A 12,665-nucleotide genomic window follows, 5' to 3' on the forward strand; every position below is an offset into this window, starting at 1 on the left:
AGGGCCCAGTATTTGGCCCCTGCCACCTAAGTGGGAGACCAGGATGGAGTTCCTGACTTCTGGCTTCAGCTTGGCCCAGACCTGAGTGCTGTGGCCATTTGAGAAGTGAACCAATAGATGGACGTTCTCTCTCTCTCTTTCTCTCTGCCTTTCTTTCTTTTTTTTTTTAAAGATTTTCTCTATTTATTTGAGAGGTAGAGTTACAGACAGTGAGAGGGAGAGACAGAGAGAAAGGTCCTCCAGCCACTGGTTCACTCCCCAAATGGCCGCAACAGCTTGAGCTATGCCGATCCAAAGCCAGGAGCCAGGAGCTTCTTCTGGGTCTCCCACGTGGGTGCAGGGGCCCTAGCACTTGGGCCATCCTCCACTGCTTTCCCAGGCCACACCAGAGAGCTGGACGGGAAGAGGAGTAGCCAGGACTAGAACCGGCGCCTATATGGGATGCCAGCGCCGCAAGCAGAAGATCCATCTACTGTGCCACAGTGCCAGGCCCGCTCTCTGCCTTTCAAAGAATTAAAAGAATTAAATATTTTTTTAAAAGTAATATTTTCTTCCAATCCAAAAACATAGGATGTCTTCCAATTTCTCTTTTTTAAAATGTCTTTCACTGGTGCTTTATAATTTTCATTGTAGAGATCTTTCACATTCTTGTTTAATTTTATTCCAAGGGATTTTATTTATGTTTGTAACTGTAGTGAAGCAGATTTCTCTTATATTTCTTCCTCAGTATTTTTGCTATTGGTGTATAAAAATGCTATTGTCTTATGTGTATTGATTTTGTGTCCTACAATTTTATTGAAGTGGCTTATCATTACTAACAGTCTTTTGATGGCTTTTCTTTTTTTTAAAGATTTATTTATTTATTTACTTGAAAGTCTGAGTTACACTGAGAGAGAAGGAGAGGCAGAGAGAGAAAGAGACAGAGAGAGATCCGAACCATACCTGCACCCCTGGTACAAATTCAAGGTGATCAAAGTGAATTGTCTTTTTGTATGTGCTGTTGGATTCAATCTACTAGTATTTTGTTGAGAAGTTTAGCATCTGTATTCATCACAGATACTGGTCTATACATTTTGTTACCATTGTGACCTTGTCCAGTTTGAGGATCAAGGTAATGCTGGCTTGTAAAATGAGTTTGCTAGGATTCCTGCCCTTTGATTTTTTTAACTAGTTCAACAAGAATTTGCATTAGTTCTTCCTTCATAGTTGGGTGGAAACCCACTATTAATATAATAGCTAGGTGTGAAACGATCGAGTCCTGTCTTTTTGTTCTTGAGAAACTTCTTATCATTCATTCATCCCCTTACTAATTGTTGGTCCTTTTAGGTTTCTATGTCTCCATGGTCCTATTTTGGAAAGTTCTATACACCAGACATGTGGCCATTTCTTCTAGGTTTTTCAGTTTCATGGTATATACTCGTTCATTCTCTTCCTATTCCTCTGCCTTAATTGTCAATGTCAGTTAAATAGATTCACCCTTACTCTGCCTCAGAAAAGCTGATTCTAAACAGCCAGTCCTACATGTGAGATGTAGGGAAAGTGAGCGATGGTCAGAGGCAGGCAGGCAGGTTCAAGTCTGCACTACAAGCACGACCTTGGTCTGTCTCATCCTCAGTCCCCTCACCACTAAGGGCTAATCAAAATAACTATAGCCTTAAACAGGCACAATAAGCCCCATCATGCTTGCTCCTTTCCTCTCAGCCTGTATCCTCTGAGTACCAGGACTTGTCCAGAGGAGGGCTGAAATGAACATGTTGGGTATCTCCTCTGCTGCCAACACTGTAACCCTGCTTAGGTCCTCCTTGTCTGAGCTTTCCACAGACATTAGCATAGTCTCAGGATCACCTTGCTTCTCTTACACCCCCAGACCAGTCCATTTGACATTCTGAAGCCAAAGTTAACTTCCTACCTGCCAATTGTACCTCTACTTTTCCTCCTATTCCAAATAAACATGCAATTTCCTACTCCCCACAGAGTTAAATTCAGATTCTTTCCTCTTACATCCCACTCTGTACAGCACCCCCTCTCCTTAATTAACTTAATGAATTTCCCCTCACTCTATTTAATGACATTTATGTTCCAGCCACACTTAGCTCCCTGCTCAGATTTCTTTTCTGGAATGACATGGAGTGGAAACAGATGCTTGCTCATACCCATGCTGCACATCCAAATTTCTGTGTCTTGTTGACTTGTACCAAGTGTGTTTGAGTGTGGGGGTGGAGAATGAGACCCCTGAGCACCATGCCTCCACTGTAACTGTCCTTGAAGACCTAGGGAAATGCCACCTTTACCAGGAAGCTTCTTGCACAGTCCAGAGAGCTTCCCAATGACCTGCCTTCTGCTCACACAGAGCTCCAGAACAAGACCAAGCTGACCATGCTGGAAGGAGACATTCTGGATGAACAGTGCCTCAACACAGCCTGCCAGGGCGTCTCTGCTGTCATCCACACTGCCTGTGTCATTGACGTCACAGGTGTCATTCACCGAGACACCATTATAGATGTCAATCTAAAAGGTAAGAGTAGCCTAGGGAGGAGATGGAGCAGGTGAGAAGGTTAGGGAGAGAAATGGTACAGGAAAGGAAGAGAATCTCCCATGTTGGGCACCTATAGTGCTCTGGAACAGGTGCCTTTGCTTCTCACTCCCAACTGAAAGAGCTCAAGACTGTTATCCTCAGTGTTTTAGATGAGGATACTAGGGCTGAGAGAGAGCAAGTGATGTGGCAGTGCCTCCAGATGGTAAATAAGAGAGTGAGACTGCCAACTGACATCTATCTGGCCCAAGGACCAGGAATGCTCTTCTTTTACTGTGAAAACCAAAGTTAATAAAAAGCCAACCCTAGCACTTGAAATCCAACCATCCCATGCCCTCCCACGTCCTCTAGGTCAGAACCAAACTTTGAAGGTGCTTCCTTGGCCATCCTTTTAGCCCTTCTGTGGGGAATCAGAGGACGCTGCCAGGATTTCCTTTCCACATTAAAGATGTGCTCTGGGATCTCTTGTTGTGGCACAGCAGGTTAAGCTGCCAATTACATCACCAACATCCTATGTCACAATGCCACTTCGAGTCCCTGCTGCTCTACTTCTGATCCAGCTCCTTGCTAATGCACCTAGGAAGGCAACTGATGGTGGTCCAAATATCTTGGCCCCTGTGACCCTGTGGGAGACCTGGATGCAGTTTGAGGCTTCCAACTTTGACAATTGGAGATTGAACCAGTGGATGGAAGATGTGTGTGTGTGTGTGACTCTGCCTTTCAAATAAGTAAGTCTAAAACAACAAAAACAAAGAAATTGAACTGCCTTCAAGAGAACTGGCAAGCCAGTCCACAGAGGTCCACCAGGACAAAACGAAACAACATGTGTCTTCCTATAACATTTCCTTAACCACAGCTTCCTACTGCCCCACGGAGGAGCTAAGCAGCTCTAACCAGGTCCTCAAAGACACACTCATTAGACCATCAGCCAAAAAGCCTTGGAGTTTCTCTCTGAAGTGTGGCTTCCCAACTGACTTGAAATCTAGACACAAAACCCAAGCTCATAGCTGTTGACATCATCCCTTTATCCCCTGGAAACCAACTCTTCATTTGATCTCTTTTTTTTAAAGATTTATTTATTTACTTGAAAGTCAGAGTTACACAGAGAGAGAAGGAGAGGCAGAGAGAGAAAGAGAGGTCTTCCATCTGCTAGTTTACTCCCCAATTGGCCCCAACAACCGGAGCTGTGCTGATGCAAAGCCAGAAGCCAGGAGCTTCTTCCAGGTCTCCCACGTGGGTGCAGGGGCCCAAGGTCTTCGGCCATCCTTTACTGCCCTCCCAGGCCATAGCAGAAAGCTGGATCAGAAGTGGAGCAGCCAGGTCTCCAATCAGCGCCCATATGGGATGCTGGCACTTCAGGCCAGGGTGTTAACCCTCTGCGCCACAGCACTGACCCTTCTTCATTTAATCTTAGCCAAAAGGCTGAGATGTAGTGGAAACTGCTTTGCAAGCACCACAATCAGTCAAACGCTGGCCCTCTGTCCTCCCTGCCTCGACCTCCAAATTTCCTCTACTCACTGACTCCGGCTCTAGAGCAACTAAGTGCTTGGGGGCTTAGCACCAGCTAGAAAAGGTCCCATGCTGGTATATGCTTAACAACACCACTACCTGCTCCCACACCATGACGACTGCACAAGGAGACCACTTTTCAGGGTTTTGTCACTGCTGTCCACAGCTCCCCATGTAGGGGATGTGAAAAGGAAGAGAAAACAATGACAGTCACTTTGCTATACCAATTAGCACTGCCGCCTGAGAAAATATTTTACAATGATGGCCATTTCCACCCTAGGTAAACCAGTCCCAAGTTTTCTCTTGCACTGACTTACATTGTTAAAAACAACGAAAAATTGAAAAGGCAGTCTATCACTAGAAAATCATATTGCATGATCTTGAGGGAGCAGAGGCACCACACCACATTCATACATGTGACCACACACACAGACACACACACATACACGAAGAATGACTCTTTGGCCCAGATGTCCTTCTTCTTCAAGGGTAGGCTCAGCTGTGAGCTTCATTCTGCACAGCCACAGGGATGCCACATCACCCTCCCATTACATGGATCACCAGCAGGGGGCGAAAGCTTCCAACCACCTGGCTCAAAAGAGAGGCCAGTGCAGTGCTCTGGGTACTATGTAATAGGAAAGTTTATCACCCCCAGTGTCCACAAAGAGGTCCACAGGGCCATAGCCAAAATTAGGCGCCAACTTTTCAGGGAACACACAAACACAGTCTGAGCCTCCAGCATCATCCCACAATCCATGAACCCTTTCTGCAGGGACCTAAAGAACGGTCCTGGTGACCAAGTATTCACTGGTCTATGAGAATAACACAATCACTTGAAGTCCATTGAAGAGTGCGTGTCACCAGTGCACAGTGGGGTGGGTGTGAGTGTGATGGGAATCAGGCAGTGTCCTTGGGTGGCTGAGAGTCAGGATGCTCCGTAATCGGAAAGTGGGGCCTTCTGATTTGCTGGATTTGGAGCAACAGGACTTCAAGAGATGCTAGGAATGATAAATGAGGATTTTCTTCTGGATGCCCTCACTTGTAAACATATAAACTGGCAATGCTACATTTTTCCAAAATTAAAATATACCAAAATATTAACACACACACACACACACACATACAAATAGGGAAATGAAAAACAAGTCTAGAAATCCATGCTCTGCACAGTGCCCATGTAGTTCTCAGGTTTGGGGAGTTCCCGTGGCTGCAGAATGGACACATCACATCCAGAATCCAGGAGTGACATCCTCTGGAATCAGAACAACCAGCTCCCTCACTGGGTGTGGACAGGGAGTGAATGTGACCACAAGAGTCAGAGCACTTGAGTTTATATCCTGATAACCACAGCTCGTTCCCCATGGCAGGTACCCAGCTCCTGTTGCAGGCCTGTGTCCAAGCCAGTGTGCCGATCTTCATCTACACCAGCTCAGTGGAAGTAGCTGGACCCAACTCGTACAAGGAGATCATCAGGAATGGCCACGAGGCAAAACACCACGAAAGTACACGGTCTGCTCCGTACCCACACAGCAAAAAGTTGGCTGAGAAGTCAGTGCTGGCAGCCAATGGGTACACTCTTAAAAATGGCGGCACCTTGTACACTTGTGCCTTAAGGCCCATGTATATCTATGGGGAAAGAAGCCCTAACACTAGTAGTATTATGCATGAGTCCCTGAAGAACAAAGGGATCCTGGAAAGTACCAGCAAGTTCTCCACAGTCAACCCAGTCTATGTGGGCAACGTGGCATGGGCTCACATTCTGGCCGCGAGGGCACTACGGGACCCCAAGAAGGCCCCAAGCATCCGAGGACAGTTCTACTACATCTCAGATGACACCCCTCACCAGAGCTATGACAACCTCAACTACACCCTGAGCCAAAAGTGGGGCCTCTGCCTGGATCCCAGACCGGGCCTCCCGCTACCTCTGCAGTACTGGCTCAGCTTCCTGCTGGAAGCAGTGAGCTTCCTGTTGACCCCAATTTACAAATATAGACCCCCCTTCAACCGCCACTTGGTGACATTATCCAACAGTGTGTTCACCTTCTCCTACAAGAAAGCTCAGCAAGATCTGGGGTATGAGCCCCTCTTCAGTTGGGAGGAAGCCAAGCAGAGGACCATGGAGTGGATTGGTTCCCTGGTGGAACAGCACAGGGAGACCCTGAAGACCAAGACCCAGTGATCTGAGGACGTCAGGAACATGCACGTGCTCTTCTGTGGCCAGGTCTGCACAGTGCGCCCCTCTGACTCCATCAGATAGTAGCATGCACACAACCCGGGTCCTCCTGCCCCCCTTTCACTCAGTGGCTGACTTGCTGTCCTCCTCTGGCCATCACAAACCTTCCCAGTCAACCCCAATCTGAAGCTCAATGACTTCACCACGCAGCACAGGACACGCAAGCTGATTTGCTTCAGCTGCTTTTCCAAAGTCTCAGATGCTGGTTCTCGATGAATGGGGTCCTTTTCACAACACAGCTTAGCCTATTAATTTGATTTCCATCTTACTGCCAAAGCATTGCTTTTATAATCAAACTACTAATCCTATACATGGCTTAATGAAAAGAACAATAAATGATTTACGCCTCAGGTGGAACAGATGTGGTTTCTGTGACATGCACTTGCCCATTTTCCTGGCCATTATCAGCAATGGCATGCCCCAGGAAAGAAGAGGAGCTGGGAACTGCAGTGGGCAGAGTGGGGACAGGTCAGGAGCGGGGAGCTAAGACCTACTAGGCTTCCTCATGGTCTCCATGACTGACATGCATGTCCCCATTTTGCCCTGGCTGCAAATCCCATCTATTTCCCCTGTTCTTGGTGAGGTTCATAAACTGCTTGCTGGGCCAGTTCACCAAGGAGACTGCCTGAAAGCCCCATTTTGCCTGAATCACGCATATGGACTGGGGTTTGCCATGGAGCAGCACAACTTGGGAGCAGAGAGCACTGATCTTCAGGGACCCCCACTTCATGGGATGCTTCCTCTTGCAGATTCCTATGCCCTATGCTCTTTGGACCCGGAGAATCCCTGGGCATGTGGGTGGGAGCATCTGGGAACTCGCCTTCCTTACGTAATAGCCCCGGGCAGGAGAGGGACAGCAAGGAAGCTCCCAGCCTCCAGCTCCAATGACAGCAACTTGACGTTCTGCTTCACACACCAGCACAGACACGTTGGCCCAATTGCTGTGTCATAACCTGGAATTGTGACCTTTCCACTCACACAATTTAGCCACCACACGAATTCCCAGGAGAAAACAGGACAGGGTAGTAAATTCCCTTAATAATTGACCAGCTATTCACACAACATGGAGCTGTGTCTTTCTCCACAGTTCCAACGTCAGTCTCCCCGTTCTCCTTGCCCCTCCTCCCATCCTGTTCCCCACACATCCTCTGCCTCCATCCTTTCCTCCCCTCATCCTTCCTCCCCACCGTCCTCCTCCCCACTGCCTTCCCACACTTCTCCCTTCCCAAGCAAAGACGAAGCCGCTCAAGGCACAGTGAGGACTTGCATGAGGACATCCTCGTTCATGGATCAGAGAACTGATGCAAGCTGAAGCCCTGTCAGGCCCACAGGACAGGGGCCACCAGAGGCAGAGGCGAAGGCGGCGGTGGGGGTCAGGGTGTGGGGAGGGCAAACGGGCTCCCTCCAGACCCAGTGCTGCCTGTCCTGCCTTTGGTATCACCACCACGACACAAGTCCTCCACCCTGTCAGGGTCACTCCTTTCACCCTTAATGTCCAGTAAAGTATGTAGGGGGCTACTATTTAGGATGAATTCCTGCACTAGGTCACAGAGCAAAGCAAAATGGTGCCGCACTTGCAGAAATGTCATACTTCCAACCCACTACCAGGGTGTTTATCTGATCTATGGGGAAATCACAAACAGGTAGACAAAATAAATAAATAAAAAATAACCTAAAATAGATAAACTAAAATCCTCAAAGATCAGACTGAGCTAGTTTGACAAGGAAAGTTATCTCTGTTTTATCTTCTAAGCAGAGTAACCTGGAAACAATAAATATACTTTTGGTCCCTGAGTTTCCTTTCCAGACTTTCTGTGACTATAAACCAACCTTGTGGGACCTGCATTGTGGTGTAGTAGGTTAAGCCACAGCCTGCAGCGCCAATGCCCTATAAGGATGTCGGTTGGAAAACTGGCTGCTCCGCTCTGACCCAGCTCTCTTCTAACACACCTGGGACAGCAATATAAGATAGTTCAAGTGCCTGGACCTCTGCATCCATGTGGGAGACAAGGTAGAAACTCCTGGTTCCTGGTTTTTGCTTGGCCCAGACTGGCCACTGCAGCCATCTGGGGAGTAAACCAGTGGATGTAAGATTCTCTCTCTCTCTCTCTCTCTCTCTCTCTCTCTCCATCCATCCCTTTGACCTCATCCAGACTTGACAATTGTAAACACTGGGAAAATGAACCAGTGGACGGAAGTGTCTTCTCTCTCTCTCTTTCTCCCCTTCTCTCTGTAACTCTGACTTTCAATAAATAAAATAAATATTAAGAAGAGAAAAAGAAAACCATCTTGGATGCTCAGGGCTTCACAACTTTAAATCTGTTTATAGAATTATAAGTTGTTCAATGCTAGAGTCACAGATAAAGACCAATGAAGACCTTAAAATTGGGGGCTGGCACTATGGTATACAAGGTTAAACCTCCACTTAGAGTTCCAGTATCCCATATGGGCACTGGTTCAAGTCCCGGCTGCTCCACTTCTGATCCAACTCCCTGTTAATGTGCTGGGAAAGCAGCAGAGGATGAAGGTGGTGGATCCTGGGACAAGGCCTCCACCCTCTGGGCTGGCATTGTGGCAGTGGCTGATCTGAAGCCTACTATGTCGGCATCCCAATCAGAGTGCTGGTTCAAATTCCAGATGTTCCACTTCTAATTAGTTCCTGTTAATGTGCCTGGCAAAGCAGCAGAAGATGGTCCCAACTACTGGGGCCCATGCCATCCATGTGGGAGACCTAGATGGAGTTCCACAGTCCTGGATTCACCCTGGCCGAGTCTGGTCAGTGTGGTCAGTTAGGGAATGAACCAGATGTTGGAAAATTCTCTTTCACTCTGCTGTTCATTTCCTCTCTCTGTCACTCTGACTTTCACATTGTATATGTACATACATGTAAATACATGTATGTACATATACATATACATACATGTATATGTATATATATGCATGTTTATACTTTTTTAAATAAAAAGACCATCACTCTCATTGATAGCCTAGAGAATTCCCACACCTGTTCTCATAGGAAAGAGAAGGGTACTGTTTCCACAGGGCAAGGAGGACTGAGCAAATAAGAAGAGACTGGATCGGCTGGGGCTCTTGACTGAATACTCATTGAGACCTTCTCTGCTCTACCCAGGTGCTCCACGCTGCTGCACACAAGCCTGGGGCACTGCCCAGAATATGCCTCACAAGACAACAAGGACTGGGAAACTCAGAAGGAGCTCATCCTGCCTGGACTCTCCTTCCCTTCCCCTGCCTGGGACCCTCTGCACAGTGTGGGATCCAAAGGAAGCACAGCTAAACATGCAGCCAGGGTCAGTGCCATGTCCATGAGCACAGAGGATGGAGCTGAGCTGAAGACTCAAGCCGGTGTCCATATGGGATGCTGGCACTGCAGGTGGCGTCTTTACCCACTACACCACAGTGCTGCTCCAGATTAAAAATTTTAATGTAAAACCCAAACTGAAACTGCTAGAAGTAAACATGAGGGAAATTCATTAGTACACTGAGCTACACAACAATGTCTGGTTTGTTTTGTGTGTGTGTGTGTTTATTTTATTTATTTTATTTATTTTTTTGGAAATGATTCCAAAAGCCTAGGTACAAAAGCAGAAGCTCACAAATAGGATTACATCAACCTTAAACACTTTTGAACAGCAAAGCAAACATTTAGCATAGTGAAGACGCTATGTACAGAAAATGTATGCAAACAACTAGTCACCCAAACAACTCAAACAAATAACAAATGATCTAATTTCACAACAGATGAATGACCTGAAAAGACATTTCTTGAAAGAGAATATACAAATGACCCGCAACTATATGGGGAAAAAGCACTATTAACCTGGAGAGAAATGCAAATCCAAACCTCAGTGAGATATCACTTCACCTCAGTTAAAGTGGCTACCGTAAAAGGGACAACAAGGGAGACAGGCGTTGTGGAACAGCAGGATAAACCATCACTTGCAATGTTGCATCCCCTATCAGAGTGTCACTTTGGGTGCCGGCTACTCGGCTTAGGATCCAGCTTCCTACTAACACACCTGGAAGGCAGGGGATAATGGCCCAGCTACTTGGCTCCCTGCCATCCACATGGGGAACCTGAATGGAGCTCTGGGCTCCTGGCTTCAGTCTGGCCCAGCCGTGGCTGTTGTAGGCGTTTGGGGAGTGAACCAGTGGATGAATGATCTCTGTTTTTCTCTGTCTTTCAAATAAAAATGAGAATAAAAATAAAAAACATTTCAAATAAAAGACAACAAATAACAAATTTGCTGGTAAGGATTTGGAAGGGGATGCTCACACTGTTTGGTGGGAATGTAAATTAATACAGCCAGCTAGAAAATGGTATGAAAGTTTACCAAAAAAAAAAAAAAAAAAACCAACAGAAATAGAGGTATTCTAAGATTGAAAATATATAACTTGTATACCTATATATCCAAAGGATATGAAATGAGCTTGTAAAAGAGACATCTGCACACACATGTTTATTGTAGTGTTATTCATAGTAGCCAAAATGTGGAATTAACCTAGGTGATTATCAATGGGTGAATGGATAAAGGAAACATGGAATAGAACATTGTAGAGAGGTAGGTATTTAGTCTAGCAGTTAAGAAGCCTGCATCTCATATTGAGGTACCTGGGTTGGATACACAGCTTCTGCTCCTAGTCCAGATTCCAGCTTCCTGCTAATGCGGACCTTGGGAGGCAGCAGGGATGGCTCAAGTAATTGGGTTCCTGTACCCACGTGGGAGATGTCTGCTACTTTCCTCACTGACAAGCCCCGGCTATTGCAGGTAATGTGGAGCATGAATCTGCAGACAACAGCACAAGTACCCACTCTACAATTAATAAATAAAGTTTTAAATTATGGGGGGAAGCCATTTTAATCCATAAGCTGTATTTTGGAAATTTATATTTATTAAATAAAAGGTAAAAAAATAATTTATTATCCAGCCATTTAGAAGAAGTTCAGTTATCTGAAGCAACATGAACAGGACTGGGGAACGTTACGTTAAGTGAAATAATTCAAGCAGAGAGAGACAAGTAAAGCATGCTCTCACTGCTATGTGGAAGCTAAAAGTTTCTCTCAAAGCAATAAAGTGGAGAATGGTAATTACCAGAGCCTGGAAAGGGTGTAGGGTAGAAGAGCTGGGAAGAAGGTGATTAAGGGTACAAGGCTGAGTTGGATACCATCAATAATGTATCATGTTCTATAGCATAGCAGGTTAACTGTGGTTGATAACAATTCACTGAATATTTTTGAAAAAGCTAACAGAGAACATTTTGAATAGTCCCAATACAAAGAAATAATAAATGTCTGTGTATATAGATATATCAGTTACCTTGATTTAACTATTCAGCATTGCATATACATAACTAATTTCATATCACACTCAAAAATACAAACAAATATTATGTGCCACTAAAGTACATATTTTTTTCTAAAGAGGGAAAGATAGCCTGACAATGAAAGAAGGCTTGGAAAGCAGGCAAGGAGCAGGATTCAGCAGCAAACCACTGCCTCAGCATTTGTCCCGCCCATGGGGCCCAGCACCACTGCATGAATGAAAGCTTGCGGGATGAGGGCCCCACACAAATGGAGGCACAGGTGCACAGAGTCACTGTGGGTGAGGCAGTGGCCAAGGTGTAGAAGAAGGAGAAAAAGTAGAGGGTGTTCTCCTACTTGGATCCAGACTATCGCTGCCAACAAGACTCAAATCCTAGGTTCTCATTTCTGTCTTGTCAGCAAAGGTAAGCAAACCTCCCAACTTTCTTGGGCCTGTTTCCTTGCCTGCAAAAGGAAGGCTGTGGCCCACCTCTAGGATCTTCTGTCAATCATATCAGACAGCATTAAGATGGTTTCGCAACCTCTGGCACCTCCATACGTCTGCAGCCCAGCTTCATGGTAACACAGCCCACTGTTGGATTATTCGTTGGCTTGAGTGAAGCTGAAGCTGTCTGCGAAGGTGGTTTCCTAGCCCTTCCCAAGCTCAAGTGGCACTAGGCAGTCCACCTGTGGAGGATTAAGCCCTGGGGACAAGGAGGAGCTCACCAAGAATCAAGTCCCTCCCTCCTGTGGTGCCTGAAGACAGCTCAACTGCAGAACTTACTGCTGGCTGAAATAGGGCCTCTTGTCATTCTTGCATTGAGCTTTGGCTGTTGCCTGAGAGGTTTTAAGCTCCTGGTCAATCAGTAGACATTAGACTGGAGGGAGCCAATGGAGACAGTATCCACTGGAAGGGGAACAGAGACCCAGAAAGATCACAGCCTCGTCAAGACCACTGCCAGGCTGTGCACCGTTCTGCCCAGGCTCCCCCTAGCACAGCACACCCTCCCAGGGAGGGCAGAACTGCATCCTCTTTCTCCTTCTGCCTCTCTCCCTGGGGAGGTGCAGGC

The 12,665-nt window shown here is 46.4% G+C and overlaps 1 protein-coding gene across 1 annotated transcript; it reads left to right on the forward strand.

Moving 5' to 3' along the window:
• The first annotated feature begins 1,546 nt into the window (after positions 1–1,546).
• Positions 1,547–6,221, forward strand: LOC133759181 (3 beta-hydroxysteroid dehydrogenase/Delta 5-->4-isomerase type 1-like). Its single transcript, XM_062190127.1, has 3 exons — positions 1,547–1,598; positions 2,351–2,515; positions 5,410–6,221. The coding sequence occupies exons 1-3, from the start codon at positions 1,547–1,549 to the stop codon at positions 6,219–6,221; spliced, it is 1,029 nt and encodes a 342-aa protein (XP_062046111.1).
• The last annotated feature ends 6,444 nt before the right edge of the window (positions 6,222–12,665 follow it).

This window comes from Lepus europaeus, chromosome 5 (genome assembly GCF_033115175.1).
Source record: "Lepus europaeus isolate LE1 chromosome 5, mLepTim1.pri, whole genome shotgun sequence".
NCBI lineage: Eukaryota > Metazoa > Chordata > Mammalia > Lagomorpha > Leporidae > Lepus > Lepus europaeus.

What these genes read in the sequence shown, in the direction of transcription:
- LOC133759181 (XM_062190127.1), top strand. Translation starts at nt 1,547, where the DNA reads ATGGTCAGAGGCAGGCAGGCAGGTTCAAGTCTGCACTACAAGCACGAC. An exon ending in GCACTACAAGCACGACCTTG is followed by an intron (nt 1,599 to 2,350) that starts GTCTGTCTCATC and finishes CTGCTCACACAG; the next exon opens with AGCTCCAGAACAAGACCAAG. An exon ending in TATAGATGTCAATCTAAAAG is followed by an intron (nt 2,516 to 5,409) that starts GTAAGAGTAGCC and finishes TCCCCATGGCAG; the next exon opens with GTACCCAGCTCCTGTTGCAG.